This window comes from Ictalurus punctatus, chromosome 6 (genome assembly GCF_001660625.3).
Source record: "Ictalurus punctatus breed USDA103 chromosome 6, Coco_2.0, whole genome shotgun sequence".
NCBI lineage: Eukaryota > Metazoa > Chordata > Actinopteri > Siluriformes > Ictaluridae > Ictalurus > Ictalurus punctatus.
The window spans coordinates 5,400,001-5,421,547 of NC_030421.2; the positions used below are offsets into that span (position 1 = coordinate 5,400,001).

At 41.6% G+C, this 21,547-nt stretch overlaps 1 protein-coding gene across 3 annotated transcripts in view; it reads left to right on the top strand.

Moving 5' to 3' along the window:
• abca12 (ATP-binding cassette, sub-family A (ABC1), member 12) overlaps nucleotides 1-21,547 on the top strand; it is a 94,742-nt gene that overhangs the window by 56,811 nt on the left and 16,384 nt on the right. For all 3 annotated transcript variants that reach the window (XM_053680743.1, XM_053680742.1, XM_053680741.1), the window contains exons 33-57: nucleotides 1,760-1,924; nucleotides 2,217-2,412; nucleotides 2,506-2,645; nucleotides 2,899-3,018; nucleotides 3,113-3,203; nucleotides 4,149-4,328; nucleotides 4,960-5,254; nucleotides 7,053-7,167; nucleotides 7,365-7,694; nucleotides 8,722-8,791; nucleotides 8,890-9,024; nucleotides 9,111-9,272; nucleotides 9,530-9,713; nucleotides 10,106-10,324; nucleotides 10,408-10,604; nucleotides 10,832-10,989; nucleotides 11,893-12,129; nucleotides 12,229-12,379; nucleotides 12,629-12,875; nucleotides 13,311-13,400; nucleotides 15,017-15,116; nucleotides 15,256-15,383; nucleotides 16,368-16,455; nucleotides 17,778-17,886; nucleotides 21,443-21,497. In XM_053680743.1, coding sequence (XP_053536718.1) covers nucleotides 1,760-1,924; nucleotides 2,217-2,412; nucleotides 2,506-2,645; nucleotides 2,899-3,018; nucleotides 3,113-3,203; nucleotides 4,149-4,328; nucleotides 4,960-5,254; nucleotides 7,053-7,167; nucleotides 7,365-7,694; nucleotides 8,722-8,791; nucleotides 8,890-9,024; nucleotides 9,111-9,272; nucleotides 9,530-9,713; nucleotides 10,106-10,324; nucleotides 10,408-10,604; nucleotides 10,832-10,989; nucleotides 11,893-12,129; nucleotides 12,229-12,379; nucleotides 12,629-12,875; nucleotides 13,311-13,400; nucleotides 15,017-15,116; nucleotides 15,256-15,383; nucleotides 16,368-16,455; nucleotides 17,778-17,886; nucleotides 21,443-21,497 — 3,962 coding nt within the window. The remainder of the gene's footprint in view (nucleotides 1-1,759; nucleotides 1,925-2,216; nucleotides 2,413-2,505; nucleotides 2,646-2,898; nucleotides 3,019-3,112; nucleotides 3,204-4,148; nucleotides 4,329-4,959; nucleotides 5,255-7,052; nucleotides 7,168-7,364; nucleotides 7,695-8,721; nucleotides 8,792-8,889; nucleotides 9,025-9,110; nucleotides 9,273-9,529; nucleotides 9,714-10,105; nucleotides 10,325-10,407; nucleotides 10,605-10,831; nucleotides 10,990-11,892; nucleotides 12,130-12,228; nucleotides 12,380-12,628; nucleotides 12,876-13,310; nucleotides 13,401-15,016; nucleotides 15,117-15,255; nucleotides 15,384-16,367; nucleotides 16,456-17,777; nucleotides 17,887-21,442; nucleotides 21,498-21,547) is intronic.

Here is a 21,547-nt window from a genome sequence, read left to right on the forward strand (position 1 = left end):
TATGATAGCATGGCTTGTGTGTTATTCAATTCAATTTTATTTGTATAGCGCTTTTTACAATAGACATTGTCTCAAAGCAGCTTTACAGAAATATCAACACGGTATACAGATATTAAAGGTGCGAATTTATCCCAACTGAGCAAGCCACTGAGTGGCGACGGTGGCAAGGAAAAACTCCCTAAGATGTTTTAAGAGGAAGAAACCTTGAGAGGAACCCGACTCAGAAGGGAACCCGTCCTCATCTGGGTAACAACAGATATTGTGAAAAAGTTCATTATGGATTTATATGAAGTCTGTATGGCGTTAAGAGCAGCCGTAGTCCCAGCAGTCTGGAATTAGAGAAGATTTGAGCTCCATCCAGAGGCAGAGAGGATCTGGATCTCTAGTATCTCCATAAATTCGTGTGGGGCTCGGCGAAAGGAGAGAGGGAGAGAAAAGATAATTATGACTGCGAAGTAGTAGAACAGAATCTAGTCAGGGTAGGCTTGAGTAAACAAATAGGTTTTAAGCCTAGACTTAAACACTGAGACTGTGTCTGAGTCCCGAACACTAATTGGGAGACTGTTCCATAACTGTGGGGCTCTATAAGAGAAAGCTCTTCCCCCTGCTGTAGCCTTCACTATTCGAGGTACCGTCAGATAGCCTGCATCTTTTGACCTAAGTAGGCGTGGCGGATCATATAAAACCAAAAGGTCGCTTAGATATTGTGGCGCGAGACCGTTTAGTGCTTTATAGGTTAATAAAAGTATTTTATAATTAATGCGAGATTTTACTGGGAGCCAATGCAGTATTGATAATATCGGTGTGATATGGTCGTATCTTCTAGTTCTAGTTAGGACTCTAGCAGCTGCATTCTGGACTAATTGGAGCTTATTTATATTCCTACTGGAACATCCAGACAGTATGGCATTACAGTAATCTAATGTAGAGGTGACGAATGCATGAACTAGTATTTCCGCATCATGTAGTGACAATATGTTTCTTATTTTAGAAATATTTCTGAGATGAAAGAAGGCTATCCTAGTAATATTATCTACATGAGCATCAAATGATAGGCTGGAGTCAATAATCACTCCAAGGTCTTTAACTGCTGCACATGATGAAACAGAAAGACCATCCAGAGTAACCATGTGATCAGAAAGAATCTTCTAGCTACACGTGGGCCTAATAAAAGTATTTCTGTTTTATCAGAATTAAGTAGAAGGAAGTTAATTAACATCCAATGTCTAATGTCCTTTACACAATCCTCAACTTTACTAAGCTTCTGTCTGTCCTCTGGCTTCGCTGAAACATACAGCTGTGTATCATCAGCATAACAGTGGAAGCTAATTCCATGTTTACGAATAATTTGACCTAGGGGTAGCATATATAAAGTAAAGAGCAGTGGGCCTAAAACAGAACCCTGTGGAACTCCAAAAGTAACCTCAGTACGCATGGAGAATTCACCATTTACATCTACGAACTGATAACGATCGGTCAGATAAGACCTGAGCCAGGAGAGGACTGTTCCCTTAATACCAACATTTTCTAATCTATCAAGTAGAATAGTGTGATCTATAGTATCAAAAGCTGCACTAAGGTCGAGTAACACAAGCAGCGAGACACAACCCTTATCGTAAGTCAGTAGAAGGTCATTTACTACTTTAACTAACGCTGTCTCTGTGCTATGATGAGGTCTAAATCCTGACTGATACATTTCATGAATGTTATTCCTCTTCATGTTGTTGTTGTTGCTCATCGTGTCTCGCTCTGGTCGCAGCTGATGCTGTCCAGTGAAATCCATGGTCTGTTTAACGCCCTCGTGCGGATGGTGGAATTCTTCATGGACATGATGAGTAAGCTGTCTCCCACTCTCAACCGGCTGCAGGGGTATTTAACCTCCATCAAAGACATGAACCTGATGTCCAACTCGGAGTTCAGAAATGTGAGTCCTCCAGATGTTTCCTAACCCGAGTGTTCCTCTGACTGTTACACGGATTATAAACCACTGTATCCGCTGAACACAGCGGCTCCTTAATGTCTGTGTCTTTTATTCATTACAAATATTATATAATATAAACATGTGACACTGGAGGGCAATCATCTCTCTCTCATTTTGTCCGTCTCTTCTTCTCTAGCACTCATTTTTCCACTTTCTCGCATCTGTCTCTCTCTAGTTTATTCATTTAAGTGTAGTTTATTATTTTTTTTATTTTAAAATTGCGTTTGTGTTGCAGTTGGTGAGAGGGAAACGCTCGACCATCTCCAGCAGGGCTACGTTCAACACCATCTCCAGAGCCCTGTGTCAAAGCGGCATGATATCGCTCTTCGGAATCTCGCAGCTTCCCAGCACGAGTGAAAGTAATCCGTCTCTCCAGGACGAGCAAACAGTGGAGGAGCTCATGACCAAGTTCAAAATCCCAAAAGATGCCAGTATGAAATTCTTTCATAGTGCAGCAGATTAACGCAGAGATTTGCCATATAACCCAGGTCTAATGTGTGTGTGTGGTTATTTTTTTTGTCCAGCTCCATTCTGTAAAAACTTCTACCTGGACATGGTGAGCACCACAGGTGGCGCTGTAGCCTGGGCCTTCCTCAAGCCCATGCTCCTGGGACAAGTGCTGTATTACCCTGACACACCACTCACCCAAACCATCATCAAGCAGGTAACAACACACACACACACACACACACACACACACACACACACACACACACAGAGAGACACACACTCATCCCCCCCTCCCCACACCGCCCCCACAAACACCCCCACACACACCAACACCCACAAATTTCTTCTGAGTTCTAAATTACGCATCGGTAGGTAGAACGCAATAGTCAATCCTCAGACACAAGCTCCTAAAGCATTTCGTGTTTTTTTTTTTTTTTTTTGACGTTTATTCTGTCTGGTTCTCGCAGGCGAACTCCACGCTGCAGCAGTTCGGCGACCTGCGCGTCTATGCTGACGAGTGGATACGTTCCTCGTCCTATCTCGCGCAGTCAGTACAGCTCCTGAATAAAACACTGCCCATGCTGAAGGTATCAAGATCAGAGCTGTGCACAATCATAACCATAACCTACATCCGGACCTTTTCCTCTACCCTTCCTCTGTGACGTGTTTTTTCCTCTGCAGAATTCCCTGAGCAATCCTTTCATCCAGAACTTCATAAAGAAGCAGATCGACATCGACATCGTACAGATGGAAGAAACTCTCAACGCTTTCGGTGAGTGTGAAGCGTTCAAAGAATCATTTTTTTTTTTCCGTGAATTTCTTTTCATCGTCGCTTAGAAATTTTGCAATTATAAGTGAGTATAAATCTACAATTTCACCTTTATTTTTCATTATTCTGCTGATATTTTCTATGAAGGTGATGTTTCTAATCACCTTCTTTCCACCTTTTTTTTTATTATTTATTTTTTTATAATGCCTTATAAAGCTCTAATAATGTGCTATAAGTCGTTCATTCGCACTTCTAATGAAGCCCATTTTCATAAATCGTTATAAGCGCGCTTTGGAATTCTTTCTACGTCGCTAATTTAATGCGACATGTTATAATGCCTCATAAATATCTAATAATGTAACATGTTACGATCCCTTCACAAATCATTAAGGCACACAATTTCTAAAACGAAAGAAAAATGAAATGCCATTACGAGTTATAGCAACGGTTATAACATAAGCTTTCACTGAGAACTGACGTAAGCTTACGTAAACATTTAAAAAGGCTTATTCCAATTATATCAGCTGTCATAAACAGGCTTTTGTCATAAACATAAGGGCTTACTTAGGATTATTATAGCCCTATGAACACTTGAGTAATTAACCTTATTATTATTATTATTATTATTAAAGTGTCAATTGTGAGGAAAGGCTTATGTGGGTTTAATGTAGCCCTATGAACACTGCCCTTATGTAAAGTGTTATCGAATTAACTACACTTGGTACCATTTCTATCTTAGCGCTTATGAAGTGTTTATGTAGCCCTATGAACTCAGGCCTTGAGTGAACAGTTCAACTGAAATGGATATTCATCTCAGTTGTTATAAATGGCGTATGTAGGTTTAATGAAGCCCTGATAACATGGCCTTTAAGTAACGTGGCACTAAATCGAAAGTAACTAATAATTGTACTTTTCCACATGTTGAAAAATCTATCTTGCCCTCTACAGCGAACATGACTCAGATGTTGGAGAACAACAAGTTCATCCTGCAGCAGATCACCATGCTGTCCAACCTCATGATGAACCTCTCTTCCTGCGTCAACTTCAACCGCTACCGCACCTTCAACTCCATCGAGGAGCTCGAGAAACAGGCTGAGAAACTGGGCCAAAACCGTGAACTCTACGCTAGTGAGCTAATGCTATTTATCTGTTACGACTTGGGAACATCAAAAACAGACTATTCCCTGATTCATCTTAAAGCGTGTAAATCTTAAAGTATCTCACTGTGTGGTTCAATTCTCGATTCTGATTGGTCAGAAGGTGACCAATCGAGCGGAGTTTATATTAATGCGCTCGTTATCGTTTCCATAGTTACGGGAAACTCATACGAGATAATTAATAAAAAATTAAACAGACTAAAATGTGTTATGTAACAAAGACAATCGTTTTCTGTAAGGATATGTTTATTAACGCTTATGGAAGGAGTCTCCAGTGTCAGATATAACGAGAGAGGAGTAACTAACCTACAACGTTCGTGTAGCTATAATGTAGCCATAAAGGGATAAAAGTACAACGTACAATGTATCATTCTTTAATAAATAAAAAAAGTTCTATTACTTAGCGTTTTTTTAAAAAACAAACATTTTATCACTTATTACTTAATTAATGACAGTAGCTATTATGAATTATTCAGTGTGAAGACAATAAGAAATGTACGTAGTTATGCGGAATTAGTATGCAAATGAGTTCTAATTCTATGCAAGTACATACATGAAATTCCTAAAGGTTTGCCATTCTCTAATTATTATTTGCCCCCCAGGTGTCATTTTCAAGCTTCCCACAGGACAGAACTCGTCCTCTACCCTTCCCCCTAAAGTGGACTACACTATCCGCATGCACATCGACAACTCCATGAGAACCGACCGAACCCGCAACCCATTGTGGGTTAGGGCTGCCTACATCTCTTCAGTCCTAACGCAGCGCTACAACCGTGGCTTCATCTACCTGCAGGAGAGCATCGAGCGGGCCATCATCGGCATGCAGACCGGAAACGCGGTGCAGGAGCCGCCCGTGCAGATCCAGGCCTTCCCCTACCCCTGCTTCTACAAGGACGAGTGAGTGCAGATACAGTTCTCTATGACAGAGTAGCACCGACCTGTCATTCTGTTAAATCCCTTACAGAGAAATCACGTGAGCTTCATGTGTGAGGATTCACATGACAACTTTACACAACTTCATATGTTATGGTTCATAAATGCAGGGCACGTGTTTTTCTTGTCATTTTCTCAAATGACTAATTTATTCTCACGTGATTAAACGATTCATTTACTTTCACGCGATTAAACGATTAGTTTATTTTCACCTGGTTAAACGATTCATTTATTTTCACGCGATTAAATGATTCATTTATTTTGGTATGATTCCTTTCAGACGATTCATTTAATTTCACCAGATTAAACGATTCATTTATTCACACGTGATTAAACGAATCATTTATTTACACGTGATTAAACGATTCATTTAATTCCACCTGATTAAACGATTCATTTATTTTCACGCGATTAAACGAATCATTTATTTACACGTGATTAAACGATTCATTTATTTTCACCTGATTAAGCGATTCATTTATTTTCATGTGATTAAATGATTCATTTATTTTGGTATGATTCCTTTCAAACGATTCGTTTATATTCTCGTGTTTAAACGATTCGTTTAATTTCACCTGATTAAACGATTCATTTATTTTCACGTGATTAAACGATTCATTTATTCACACGTGATTTTTCAAATGACTCATTTCCATCATTTTCCCCACATTTTGTTTGTTGTTTTTCCACGAATGATTTCATTTCACATGATTTTATTCGCTTTCCACCTTAGTTTATTTTCAGATCATTTTTTCACGTGTTTTCCCCCTACATGCTTTGCTTTTCCACGTGGGATTTTTCACATCATACGTATATTTTCACGATGTTAATTTTTCACATGTAATGCACCTTTTTATTTTCACATGCTTTCTGTTTGTTTGTTTGCTTACGTGATCACATTCACACAGCTGAGTTCATGTGCAGTATTATATTAAACACATACACATACATACATACATATATATGTGTGTGTGTGCTGAATGATTAACATGAATCTAATGGCAGCTAGCAACGATTGCTAAGGTGGGGCTTAGGTTGGTCGATTGAATCCTTGTACTACAGTTGAAGTTGTCTTGCTTTTAAAATGTGGAGTCGTAAGCACAAAAAGAGATAATCAAAATTCCATCTGTAACACACACACACACACGCACCCGATCTACACACTGCCTCTTTGATTTATGATGTAGTATTACTGAAGTGACTTTGACATATGTTAGGAATTCACCATACGCACCATGTCTAATACAAATAAACCAAGCAAGCAAAACCAGCACAGTGTCCAATAAATCAGCGTGCTCAGGAGTGTGTGCACCGCACAACACACGCCATCTTCCGTTAGAGCTACTCGAATATCCTGATTTCATTTTCTGTCATGGATTGTAAAGCGCTTATCCTTTCGGCTCGGCCTGCCTTGATTTATGACGGACCGCTCCTGCTGACATTATCGTTGGGAAATATTAGTAGTAGGAAGTGTAATAAAGATTACAGCCAGTCAGAATCTCTGGACCTCTTCTCTAAACTGGCGGAGGTTCGGTGGGTCAGAAGGTGTTGATTAATTCTCCAGAACAGCAGCTCTGACAGTAGTGCAGCTTCAAATCACAGGTTTGTATGAACGCGCTCGGTCGGAGACGTTATCGTTTCTATAGTAACAGCTCGTTCACATGTTGAGACGTTTATGTACGGTACTGTAAGGTTCCTGGAAGGAGTCTCCAGTGTCAATCCGGGAACTTATGGGAACTTATATCTTTCTGTATTATCACAGTTACCTCAACAGCATCGCCTTCGCCTTCCCGCTCGTCCTGATGATCAGCTGGGTGCTCTTCGTCGCTAACTTCGTCAAGAAGCTCGTCCACGAGAGAGAGCTCCGTCTGCATGAGGTAACTTAACTACACGGACAGGAAGAGTACAACACAATTTCAATCCTACTTGTGATAATGAACGTGATCTATGAATCGTTTTGGTGGGGTCTCCACACCCTTCCAGTAAGGGTATACAAACTTTTGCGCTCAGCTATATTCCAAAAATATTCATATCAGATCCAGAAGCTAAAACGAGGCGTATTTTCTCTTCACAGTACATGAAGATGATGGGCGTGAATCCGTTCAGTCATTTCCTGGCCTGGTTCATCGAGAGCGCCGCGTTCCTCTTGGTCACTGTTATCATCCTGACCATCATCCTGAAATCCGGCGGGGTTCTCCCCAAGAGCGACGCCTTCGTAGTCTTCCTCTACCTGTGCGACTACGCCCTGAGCATCATGGCCATCAGCTTCCTCGTCAGCTCGTTCTTCGACAAGACCAACATCGCCGGGCTGAGCGGCAGTCTCATCTACGTCATCTGCTTCTTCCCTTTCATCGTGGTCATGTGCCTGGAGGACACCCTCTCCTTCTTCGCCAAGGGCATGCTGGTGCGTCGAGTCCCAAACTATTTAACATCCTCATAAAACGCTAACGTTTTCAAACAGCTTGATTCATTTGTTTGCTAATCTATTCTACTCTGAAACATTTATGCAGTTTACACGACTAAGACATTTACTCGTTGCGACTGCCGTTTTGTTGGACGCTGGAGAACGGGAGATGATGTCCGGCTGATTTATCTTCGTCGTTGAGATGTTTTAGCTAGGGATAATGGCGCATGGGAGTTGTTTCACGTGCTGTGTGTATTTTCACGTCTCAAACTCGGTTAAACGGGATAAGAGCAAGTCGAACGATGCTTCTGTTCGCTCTAGGTGTGTGTAATTTTGACACATCTGTGATTAGTATCTATTTATCATTGGTTCTGTTTAAACTATGGCTTTGGAGTAGGCTGTATAGTGTACAAAGGGTGTTTATGGTCTGTTTTTTTTAGTATTATATGCATTTAAATATCATATAAGTTGCATGAGAGTAAGGGAATCGATGGGTGGTTGTTTTTAACGGGTTAATGAACGTATTTTATCTACAGATCAGTGTGTATTTATTTTCCGATTTGTTTTACAGTGTTTTTTGTGATTATTGCAGCAAAAAAAAAAAAAATTGTTTGGGTTTTTTCTTTTCTTTCCTTTTGCGGAAAACTACTTGAACGGGCGAAATCGCAACGGTACGAAATTGTTCTGCACGGTCTTTCGCGGAGATGTTTGTTGGTAAACTAAACCTTTTCGCTGTGCTCACGTTCGACACACGTGAATCGAATAGGGTCTGGCTGACCGAATGCGCGTCGTGATGACGTCACATGACGCATCTCGGACCAGATTTGCGGATAATCTCTTCCGAATGTTGCGGCTATTGTGGATCCTTATTAATCCTGGAGGGACTGCTTTTAGCGAGACAGGATGGGTGTTTTCCCAGTATTTTTATTTCCTTCAAACTTACCAGAACAGGTCAATCAATACCTCTGTTCACCCTCGGTGTGTGTATTTTCTTCTGAACTCTGCGTCTATTTATCCCAACTTTCAGAGCCTGTTTTCTCCAACATGCTTCAGTTACGCCAGTCAATACATCACCCGCTACGAGAAACAGGAAGAAGGTCGGTACAGATCAAACCTCAGACTGGGTTCTAATTGTTATACGTGAGCAGAAGTGATAGTGCTGATGTTTTTTGGGGGTTTTCTTTTCTTTTCTCAGGTATCCAGTGGAACAACATGTACCTTTCTCCCGTGGCCGGAGACACCGGGTCGTTCGGGTCGCTCTGCTGGCTCCTCCTCGTCGACTCGGTTATCTACTTCCTGATCGGTGCCTACATCCGCACGGTCTTCCCAGGTACACGAACGCAGCTCAGCTCAGCTCGCAAGCCTCAGAATTTCAGCTCCAATCTATCATTTAAAATACGCCTTTTATTCTCTCAGGGAAGTACGGCATCGCGGCTCCGTGGTACTTCCCCGTGACGCCGTCGTTCTGGGCCGACATGTTCGGCTGCAACAGAAGAAAGCAGAAGAAAGCAGGCAGAGGACTCCTCTTCTCCAACATGATGCAGGAGAGCCAGGGGAACGGCAAAGACAAAAGCAAAGGTGCGAGAAATCACCCGTTAACGCACCTTTCAGAAAAGTGTCTGAATTAGATGATCTCTCAGACGTCTGTTAAAAAACTTCTGGCCTTAGATTATCTTTCATGACAGACAAGGAGATGTTTGTCAGGTGTTTCAACAACAGCTATGACTGGATTTGCAACCAGTCCTTTGTGACAGTTTAAAATGAGCCAAATAATTATTGAGCAATACGGCGACATCGCAGGTTTTAATAGCATCAGTGTCGCTCTCTCGGTGCAGGTACGAGTGATTTACACCCTCACGGTGACGATGAGTTCCCGGAGCTGCCGATTGGCGTTTCGCTGCGAGGCCTTACGAAGACCTACGGCGACAGGAAAGCCATCGATAACCTGAACCTGATGTTCTACGAGGGTCACGTGACCGCACTGCTCGGGCACAACGGAGCTGGGAAAACCACCACCATGTAAGAGATGGGAGCTGACCTCTATCAGTGTGTGCGGAGTGAAAAAGCTAAATTCAAAGAAAACTTTGCACTTCGGCGCAAAAAAAAACAAAACAACAACTTGCTAGTCATAACGTTACAGTCGGATGTCCGAAAAAATGTCTGTTTCAATCTACGTATCAAATGTGAATTTCCTTAATTAACAAATGGTGCCAATTTTATCTGTTGCCAGGGACCCGGATAGATAAACACACACTCGTATGCTCTCGTAGTACGCACCTCCATCATCTAATAGACCATGTAGTTTATAGTTCGCTTGGGAGGTATTATATAATCTCTCAAGCTTAGCGCTTCCTCCATTTTGTGCTTATAGCAACCTGAGTGTCGATATAATTTTTGAAACGTTGCTGCAGGTCCCTCCTGACCGGCTTGTTCGCTCCCTCCTCCGGTTCGATCGAGGTTTACGGGAAAGACTTGCAGACTTCTTCGAAGGACGTGCGTAAAGAGCTGGGAGTGTGCATGCAGTATGACGTCCACTTCGACCACCTGACCACCGAGGAGCACCTGCTGCTGTACGGCCACATCAAAGCCCCCCACTGGAGCAAGCAGGAACTGCAGGAGCAAGTGCGCAAGTACGTAAACCTTCGACTGAGGTAATAAGGTAAAACAAACAAACAAACAAACAAACAAAAAACAAGCAAATCTATCGCTACAGGACTCTGGAGGAGACTGGGATGTACGCTCACCGTCACAAGCGGGTGGGTACGCTGTCCGGTGGCATGAAGAGGAAGCTCTCCATCTCCATCGCTTTCATCGGCGGGTCTCGGCTGGTGGTCCTGGACGAGCCCACCACCGGCGTGGACCCCTGCTCACGCCGCAGCATCTGGGACATCGTCCTCAAACATAAGAGCGGTGAGGTTCTTCTGAAGATTATCATGATCACCATAGAGAGGTTTTCTAGCTCAGGGTTTAATTCAAGTGGAAAGAAATCGAAGGAAAAACCCTGAGCAGGTGTAGAAATCTATCCCGCTCTCAACGCTCACGGCTCAGTGTTAATTACATCCTCTGAGACAGGAAATAAGACATCATATCTCGCTTCATCTTTAAAATGTCACTTTCTTCACTGTGTGTGTGCTCAGATCGTACCATCATCCTCTCCACCCATCACCTGGACGAAGCGGAGGTCCTCAGTGACCGCATCGCGTTCCTGGAGCGCGGAGGCCTGAAATGCTGCGGATCCCCGTTGTACCTGAAGGACAAGCTGGCCCGTGGATACAAGCTCACTCTCACCAAGAAGGTACTGCACTGTGCTGTACAGCTCTGAAATATACTCAGATATATTACAGGCAGCATGGGGAGAAGGTGTGTAAAAGTCTGCACTCAATACGAATCAAGCTATTGGTTCCGTCCATCTGGAGCAAGCAAGCAAGCAGGTTTATATTTATTATGGTGGTACTGCCAAATATCCACTCGTTGCCTTATGAATCGAATCGTATCAGATTCAGTGGTATTGTCAAGTGTTGAATCGTTTGCATTTATGAATTGAATCATTAAATCATATCATAGCAGATTCAAGGGTATCGTAAAACATCGAATCGTTGCCTTATGAATCAAATCACAGCAGATTCAGTTGTATTGTTAAATGTTGAACCGTTGCTTTATGAATTGAATCGAATCACATTGCAGTAGATTCAGTGGTTTTCATCAAAGGTTAAATCACTTGCTTTATGAATCGAATCGCATCATAGTAGATTCAGTAGGATCCTTAAATAATGAATTGTTTGCTTCATGAATCGAATCAAATCGTAGCAGATTCAGTGGTATTGTCATGTGTTGAATTGTTTGCATTTATGAATTGGATCATATTAAATCATAGCAGATTCAAGGGTATCGTAAAACATCGAATCGTTGCCTTATGAATCAAATCGCAGCAGATTCAGTTGTATTGTCAAATGTTGAACCGTTGCTTTATGAATTGAATCGAATTGCAGTAGATTCAGTGGTTTCGTCAAAGGTTAAATCACTTGCTTTATGAATCGAATCGTTTGCTTTATGAGCCAAATCTTATCACGAGTTCATTAAATTAAAATGGATAACAGTAAGTTGACTAAGAATTATTAGTTTTTGACACAAGCATTATTCATCACCATGTTTACACCTAAAACTAAAATCACCATGGAAACGGCTCTGATTTCCTCAGGTCCTGCCTCCTGACTCAGACGACAAGTTTGACATTGAGATGGTGAAATCGTTCGTCCATTCTCACATGCCCGAGGCTCAGCTGAAGAAGGGAGAGGTGGGAGATATCGTCTACTCTCTTCCTGTCTACAGTTCCCACAATTCATCTGCCTACCGCTCACTGCTCAGTGGCTTGGACCACAACCTGGAGGCTCTACAGCTGGGCTGCTACGGCATCTCCGACACCACGCTGGAGGAGGTGAGGGACACACACACACTCAGAGGGATATCCTCATACATACTTTATATGTGTATGCATTGTATATGGATTTCAGTTTGATATCTGTGGCTTTTTCAGGTTTTCCTGCAGTTGACGAAAGATTGTGCGGCGCAAGAGGACGAGGAGGATCGCCCGTACACGGTGTCGAACTCAGAGCTGGACACGGGCGCTTCCCAAGACAGCCTGAGCGACGACCTGAACTCCAGCATGTACTTCGGAGAGAGAGCCAGTCAGTGTTTCCTGCTTCTAACTCCACATCACGTTAGCGTACCTTCGTACCATAACAACACCTCGAGAACACAATCAGGACTCGGCTTAAGACGCAAAAAAAAAAAAAAAAACCCCTCTCTGTAAATTATCATGACGTAACAGAACGTGCATAATCTTCATCTGTAATTGGCAAAAATCATATAAATGTGAGAATATTTCTTTCAAATGTAAACATCCTGAACTTAATTGTGTTGCTCGCTGCACGCAGGTCTCACAGGGAACTCCACGGTGAGTGGTTTGGCGCTGAAGGGTCAGCAGGTGATGGCCATGCTCCTCAAACGTGTTCATCACACCAGAAGGAACTGGAAGGGTCTGATCTCTCAGGTTCTCCTCCCGGTGCTGTTCGTCCTCGCCGCCATGGGCCTTGGCTCCATCAAGAGCGACCTGTGGTACTTCCCCGAGATGGAGCTAACGCCCGCCATGTACGACTCTGGGAAACAGTACGCCTTCTTCAGGTACGCCGGACACGCTTACAAACACTAATAAGTAAATGAACCGTGCAGTTCCTCTTCCCGCTCCCTCACCAGCCTTTCCCCCCACGCTCTGTTTTCTCTCACATGGACCTAATTAGACAATAAATAAATAAATAAAAACGCAGCTTGTCATGTTACTAAGAAACCGCAACGATAAAGTTACAACCTCACCTCTGACACTGGAGACTCCTTCCATACATCTTAAATAAACCTCTCCTCATAGAAAACGTCACCATTTTACGACAGCTGATTCATCACACCAGACTGCCGTTGAATATTTTCCTATAACGGCACACCTCTGATACTCGGGTGTGTGTTCATCGCTTGGTATTAAATCTACGGGACATTCCACACATTGCTTTGTGTTAAAATTCAGGATGTTTTTTGTTTTCTCTCTCTCTCTCTCTCTCTCTATAGTAACCAGAACTCCAGCTCCAGTTACCTGGTAGACTCCATGATGTCATATCCTGGTATAGATCACTACTGTATGGATAAACCTGACAACCCGTGAGTAGCTCTCAGTGTCATACACCACGTCTCTCTAAACTTGAGCAAAAATGCGCAGTTCAAATCATTAATTTAATCAATCATATACAAGTTCAAAGGCAATTTTTTTTTTAAAAAAGCAGTTATTTCTAATATTATACCTTTTTTTTAAAAAAAAAATTAAGCTGCTTTAAAGCTTTAAGCCCAAACGAAAGTTTCAGAAATGCCGATTTTCTTCGTACTCGCGTACGTATGTCGATCAGCTCTAAAGTACAAAGCGTGTTCCTGACACGGCTCATTTGCATGTAGCGACGCCCACAAAACTCCATAAAAGGTCAAGTGCACAGCCAACTGAGAGCACGAAATGAACAATCAGGGTAAAGTCTGAAAAGCAGGAAAAAATGGACACTCTTTTAATCCACTTCGATGTCAGTTGTTTATAATTGTTTGCATTAATAATATTAACGGCATTTTGGTATGCGGTAGACTCGTGTCACTCCCGAGCTCTGCGGCTTCCGTAATCGAGTCTCACAATCAGGCGGATCTTTATATATTTTAGAGTTCTTTTCTTCAGATTTAATAGTCCACGAGGTCACGTCAGGGTCCTTGGCTTCAAATCTGAATGATAAGATCACATCGTCTGAGTCGGAGAGTCCGATTGCACACTCGTCCTTCTTGAATATGCAAATGTATGTAAAATGTGAGTGTGTGTGTGTGTGCTAGTACGTCACATGTAAGATGTGTGTTGGGTTCCAGCCTGATACAAGCCTCTGATAATAACTAAAAATAACAACACATCTTAAAACAACGAGTCATTAAGACAAAGGAATGATGCATTAAGCCAAAATAACAACAGGTTGTCTTGAAATAATGAGACGTTTAGTCAGAATAGTATAATATCTTGGAAACACTGAGTTGCAATGACAAGCTAATAACTCAAAAATAACAACACATCTTGAAAGAGCAAGAGAGTATCTCGTCTCTAGTTATTATACTGAACGGATGAGAAAATTAAATCGAAATAATGTTGACTCTTAAATGAGACCGTGAGATATTAAGCCAAAATAACATAATATCTTGAAACAACGAGCTATTAAGCCAAAAATGAGACAGTGAGACATAATGACTAATAACTCAAAATAAAACTCCGAAGAACGACATAATAACCCGAAATAATTGATTAAGTCAAAGAACATGCATTGAATTGAAATAGGATAGTATGACATCGCAATATCGTGCCAAAATAATGAGATAGTAAGGAACAAAAACGAGATAATAACTTGCAACGACGAGTTAAGTCCGAAAATAACGTTTAAAAAAATAGACGTTAAGTCAAAAATATGATAAACGAGATATTAAGTCAAAATAATGAGATAGTATGTCGAAATAACAAGATAACTTGTTAAGTCATAAAAGTGAGACGTTAAGTTATAAAGTAAGATATAAACTCAAGCTGACAACAGAATAGCACAAAATAATGAGGCATGAAATCAAAATACTGATGTGATCTCTTGAAATAATGAATTAAATCGACACATCGAGATAAAAATAACGGTGTAACCCCCCCCCCCACTTGCACCCCCACCCGACCGTGCTTCAGGGTTTTCCAGAGTTTTTCTGTTTTTTTTATCCCGCAGGGCGTGTCGGAAGAAAGACGCGTCCATATCGGATCAGTGGACCTCTGGAGGAAATCCCACATCCGTGTTTGAGATTTGTAAATGCGGGAACTTTTCACAAGTGAGTCCGAGGCACCATCATTAATATTCCGTTTTGATTTCTTTACTATTTATGCAATTTCGAGTTACGCATTGTGGGTGTCAATGACAGTACATACAAACAAACAAACAAACGAACAAATAAAAACGTCTCGTTTCAGACGTGTCCGGAGCCCGGCTACGAACCGCCTCATAAGACCAACCCCTCGTCTCAAATCGTCTACAACCTGAGCGACATCGACGTCGAGAGTTACCTCCTGGCCACCGCTAACGACTTCATCCGAAACAGGCGAGTTAAGACAGACACACGTCCACCTTTAAGACATGATAACGTTTGACTTTAATCATAAGACTGACGTAACCCTGTCATAAACGTGTCAGTGTTTTGGTTTATAGCCACAGAAAAAAAAAAGTCAGCTTGCATTTGAATATGATACAACACTTCATGATCTAAGAGGACAGGCCTGTACTTAAGGGTGGGTTAATAGGGCTACATGCTATAACACCTACAGAACCCCTCCCCCCCTTTATTTCAACTGACATGAACTTACATTAACACTCATAAAATAAAGACTTCAACAGGTATAAACTATCATAAACACTACTTTTGTCATTCCAGGTTCTCGTAACACCCGAGTCAAATGACATGGATTTTTGTTGGCATGAGGTTATGTAATGACACTTTCCAGGCATCTTATGACACCTATATAAGCGCTTTATGAAACCTATATTGAGATTTATACAGGCGTATTTCAAACAGCCGTCATAAAGACACCGATTCTTGTTGACAAGGCCGACTTAAGTTATAAAATGTAATGACGACTGACTATGTAACTCAATGTCAGTCATGACAGCTTATGACATGTTTATGACTTTTGATCCAGGCTTTGAAGTAAAGCACGGAAGCGTGAAAGAGAATTAATAAACACGGGTCGTGCAGGATTAGATCCTGAACGACGAGACGAAACTCTCGGCGGATTTCTCGTCTTGCCGTCGCCACTCGGCCTTTCTTGCGATGTCGGAAATTGCGTTGAAATTCTTTATTATGCACAACAACAAAAAAAAAAAACAGTTATAAGTCATGCATTATTCATGTGGCGTAAAAGGTGCAAAGACGAATCACAAGCGCATCGTAGGACCCAGAGGAGAAAACACAGATGAGCGAGGCGGCTAATGAATGGGAAAATCAATGCGGAAAAGTTCGCACTGTAGCGCCCTGACCTATTTAATCTGAAAGGAGTAAACTATTGATTGTGTGTGTGTGTGTGTGTAGGTATGGAGGCTGGTCCTTTGGGAATCCCCTTCCCAGCAGTCTCCAAATGGACATTTTGGAGGTGCCCAAGAACAGGACGTTAACAAAGGTAATTAATCACAGATACAGTCGCTGATCAAAGACCGTTCGAGGGTTTCACATGGACATATTTACAGTACGAGGGTCTTTGCTTCACCGTGTTACAGCATTGAAAATATATTAGCTAAAAGCGTTTATTTAATTAGATTCACTTTGCTAAAATTTTATGTCTGATTATTTCTGTAATAGACTTTTTAAAACCTTTTTTTTTTTTTTCAAGTCTGACTCATCAATTGTGATCCGAGTGTGATAAATGTAGTTGCTTTTTTTTTGGGGCACAAACATCGTTAATCAAATGAGCGCAACTGATCATGTGGGACAGGTTATACGTCTTTGAAAGAACACGTCGCATCAGGAACATAACCGTCAACAGATGCAGCATCCGAAGAGTTTTATTTTACCCATGTATTTGTCAATGTTTTCTCCGTCCTCATTCAATTTTTTGCCCTCGTTGTTCTCTTGACCGTCCTGCTCACGTCTTTATTCACGATCGACAGCCTTGACCCTTTCTCCCAGTGCACTCCCGTCCCCGAATAAAATATCCGATCGCCTTAAGCCTGTTATAAGACGAGTCGGGACTCCGTTGGGTTTCTGTGTGTATAGTATCGTGACTGTGTTTAGCTGGTGGTGAGCAGGGCGATGGGAAATTAGGAAGGGTGTGCGCCCCCTGCTGGGCAAACAATTGAAAATGCACGTCTCCACAGTGCCACTCGGACAGAGAGAAAACAGGCAGCGCGACTGAAGCGTTTTTAATCGTCAAAACACTGTATAAGTCAAAATTAGTATTGGACATGTCAAAATTTTTTCCCCAATGAGGCTATTCACACGAGATTTTCACCAGACATCAGGATTAACTTGAGAAATCCGTAAATATAAAGAATTCACAACATTAAAGTGCATAAATGAAGTTATGTGTAATAAAGTGGAATGACACGGGAAAAAAGTATTGAACACGCTGATTAAAAGCAGTTCTCCAAGGCAAGGTAAGGCAAAGAACCAGCTTATTTACTGAAAATAAACGTTGACGCGTCTAATACTTATTTCCCGCACTGTAAACCTAGTAGGCTAGGTAAAATCTCTGGCGTCTCTAGCCAACCCCTGGGTGTCTGTGTGCTCGTGTGTGGGAAGAGGGCGGATAGCGCGTTCCTCGGAGTGTTACACATTGCCCCATGATGCAGTAGTTTGAAAAGATTCGGTCGTTGGCTTGACGTGTCTCGGGGGCAGCGCGTGTTTTATTTCACCGCCACAAGTCGGAATTGTTCCCAAATCAGGACGAGGTGATACCGCGACAGTGTTTGACGTTATAAGAGCCGTTGTTAATGATCCCTGCAGGTGTGGTATAACCCTGAAGGCCATCACACGATGCCGGCCTACCTCAACAGCCTCAACAACTTCATCCTGCGCGCCAAAATCCCAGCAAGCAAGCAGCCACAGCAGTACGGTGAGTCTTAACTCACACGTTATAACACACCACATTCACTATAATACACACACCACATTCACTATAGTACACACACTATAACGCACCACATTCACTATAGTACACACACTATAACACACCACATTCACTATAATACACACACTAACACACCACATTCACTATAATACACACACTATAACACACCACATTCACTATAGTACACACACTATAACGCACCACATTCACTATAATACACACACTATAACACACCACATTCACTATAGTACACACACTATAACACACCACATTCACTATAATACACACACTATAACACACCACATTCACTATAGTACACACACCACATTCACTATAGTACACACACTATAACACACCACATTCACTATAATACACACACCACATTCACTATAGTACACACGCTATAACGCACCACATTCACTATAATACACACACTATAACCCACCACATTCACTATAATACACACACTATAACACACCACATTCACTATAATACACACACTATAACCCACCACATTCACTATAATACACACGCTATAACGCACCACATTCACTATAATACACACACTATAACACACCACATTCACTATAGTACACACACTATAACACACCACATTCACTATAGTACACACACTATAACACACCACATTCACTATAATACACACACCACATTCACTATAGTACACACACTATAACACACCACATTCACTATAATACACACACTATAACACACCGCATTCACTATAATACACACACTATAACACACCACATTCACTATAATACACACACTATAACACACCACATTCACTATAGTACACACACCACATTCACTATAATACACACACTATAACACACCGCATTCACTATAATACACACACTATAACGCACCACATTCACTATAGTACACACACCACATTCACTATAATACACACACTAACACACCACATTCACTATAATACACACACTATAACACACCACATTCACTATAGTACACACACCACATTCACTATAATACACACACTATAACACACCGCATTCACTATAATACACACACTATAACACACCACATTCACTATAATACACACACTATAACACACCACATTCACTATAATACACACACTATAACACACCACATTCACTATAATACACACACTAACACACCACATTCACTATAATACACACACTATAACACACCACATTCACTATAGTACACACACCACATTCACTATAATACACACACTAACACACCACATTCACTATAATACACACACTATAACACACCACATTCACTATAGTACACACACCACATTCACTATAGTACACACACTATAACACACCGCATTCACTATAATACACACACTATAACACACCGCATTCACTATAATACACACACTATAACACACCACATTCACTATAATACACACACTATAACACACCACATTCACTATAATACACACACTAACACACCACATTCAATATAATACACACACTATAACCCACCACATTCACTATAGTACACACACCACATTCACTATAGTACACACACTATAACACACCACATTCACTATAGTACACACACTATAACACACCACATTCACTATAGTACACACACCACATTCACTATAGTACACACACTATAACACACCGCATTCACTATAATACACACACTATAACACACCGCATTCACTATAATACACACACTATAACACACCACATTCACTATAATACACACACTATAACACACCACATTCACTATAATACACACACTAACACACCACATTCAATATAATACACACACTATAACACACCACATTCACTATAGTACACACACTATAACCCACCACATTCACTATAGTACACACACCACATTCACTATAGTACACACACTATAACACACCACATTCACTATAATACACACACGATAACACACCACATTCACTATAATACACACACTAACACACCGCATTCACTATAATACACACACTATAACACACGCTTTGTCTTTTTTAACTGCATGAAAATATTGGCACCCCCGACTCTGTCCCGGTGCCGGGTAGCTCTTAAGTAAACGTTTGCTACACTACCTGGATGCCGTGTAGGCATTACATGCGGGTTTGCGTCCCTGTATTTTTAAACTAACAGGTAAAGTATTGGCACCCTCGACTGTATTTGGGTGCCAAGTGTCCGTTACTTAAAAGTTTTGCTACCCTGTATTTTCAGTGAAAACATTGGCACCCTTGGGTGTATATTACTGTCACTCGAACGTTAAGTAAATGTACTTCCCTGTGTTAAAGATTGCTAAAGATTTGAAATTTTGGCACCCTTGATGGTATTTGGGTGCCACATAGCCAGTAAAAGAGTTAATTACTCTCTACTTTCAATAACAATTCAAATATTGGCACCCTTGACTGTCTTTGGGTAGCATTCAGCCATTATTTAAAAGTTTGCTACTCTGAATTTTCAGTAAAGATTGAAGTATTGGCACGCTTTACTGTATTCCGGTGCCGTATAGCCATTACGTAAAAATTTGCTTCTCTGTATTGTTTAGCAAAGATTAAAGTTTCGGCACCCCCCCCCCCCCCCCCCCCTTATTTTTGGGTATTGCAGTGTCACGTGACCGTCAAGTATAAAATTTGCGTCCCTATATTTTGACTGTAGAAAAATATATCGGCACCCTTCTGTTTTGGTTACTTCCCGTCACTAAAACAGACTATGTTCTAATTAAAATTTTTTTTTAAGGAGTATAACTAGTCACCTGACTACCTCCAGACAAACTCCTCTTACTTTTACAACTACTATTTGTAGGAACAGGAACAGGAAACGTACAGCCCTGACCTTTGTCTTTGCAGGCGAGCCGAGTGGTGCCGCACCGTTTTGTTGAAATAAGAGCGCTATTATTAGTTAGAGTTAAACTGTACATCTCCGTACGCTTAGTCTGGTGTACTGGAGTGGCGAAAGTAGTGACTTAAATTTCAATTCAAAGTGTTATGGGGTTATTTGATATTTCAGTGGTAAATCTATGAGAAATGCTCAGCATTTCCAGCTTGGTTTATAAATGTGAAATCCTCCATGCCGTGCTTCGTCCGTCTTCCTTCACCACTCCTGATTTTGCTGTGCATTTCCCTTGTGCTAAACCAGGGGGCAGTGTTTATCTTCTGTCCCTGTCAGGATGCAATGCAGTGTCAGGAATTGTAATTAGTGGTGCTGAGAGCCAGGTTGAAGTGAATAAAGCAGGACAGAGGCTCCAACCTTTTATTTCAGCAACAGAGCCAGACTGGGCCAGCGGCTGAGATTCACCGTCTGCCTGTAGGCAAGATTAATGCAGACCAAGCAGTCAATAAGGGAAAAGGGAGATGCAATCATTCAAATGTAGCCGGTGGACTCACTCGGGCCTGAAAACGGGGCATAAATCCAGCGAGGGTTCATCAGGCCAGCTGCCCTGCTCGCTCGTGACGCGGCTCAGGCCGCCGTTGTGTGAATGTGAATTGGGCATGCAATTTAATCCTGTCGTTTTTCTCTTTCTTTCTTTCCCTTGCATGCAGCAATCTCCGTGTCCAGCCACCCCTACCCTGGCCAAGTGGAAGAAGAGGATGCCATGTAAGCATGTAGTTCATTCTTCATTTGTCAGACATTAATCTTTAACACAT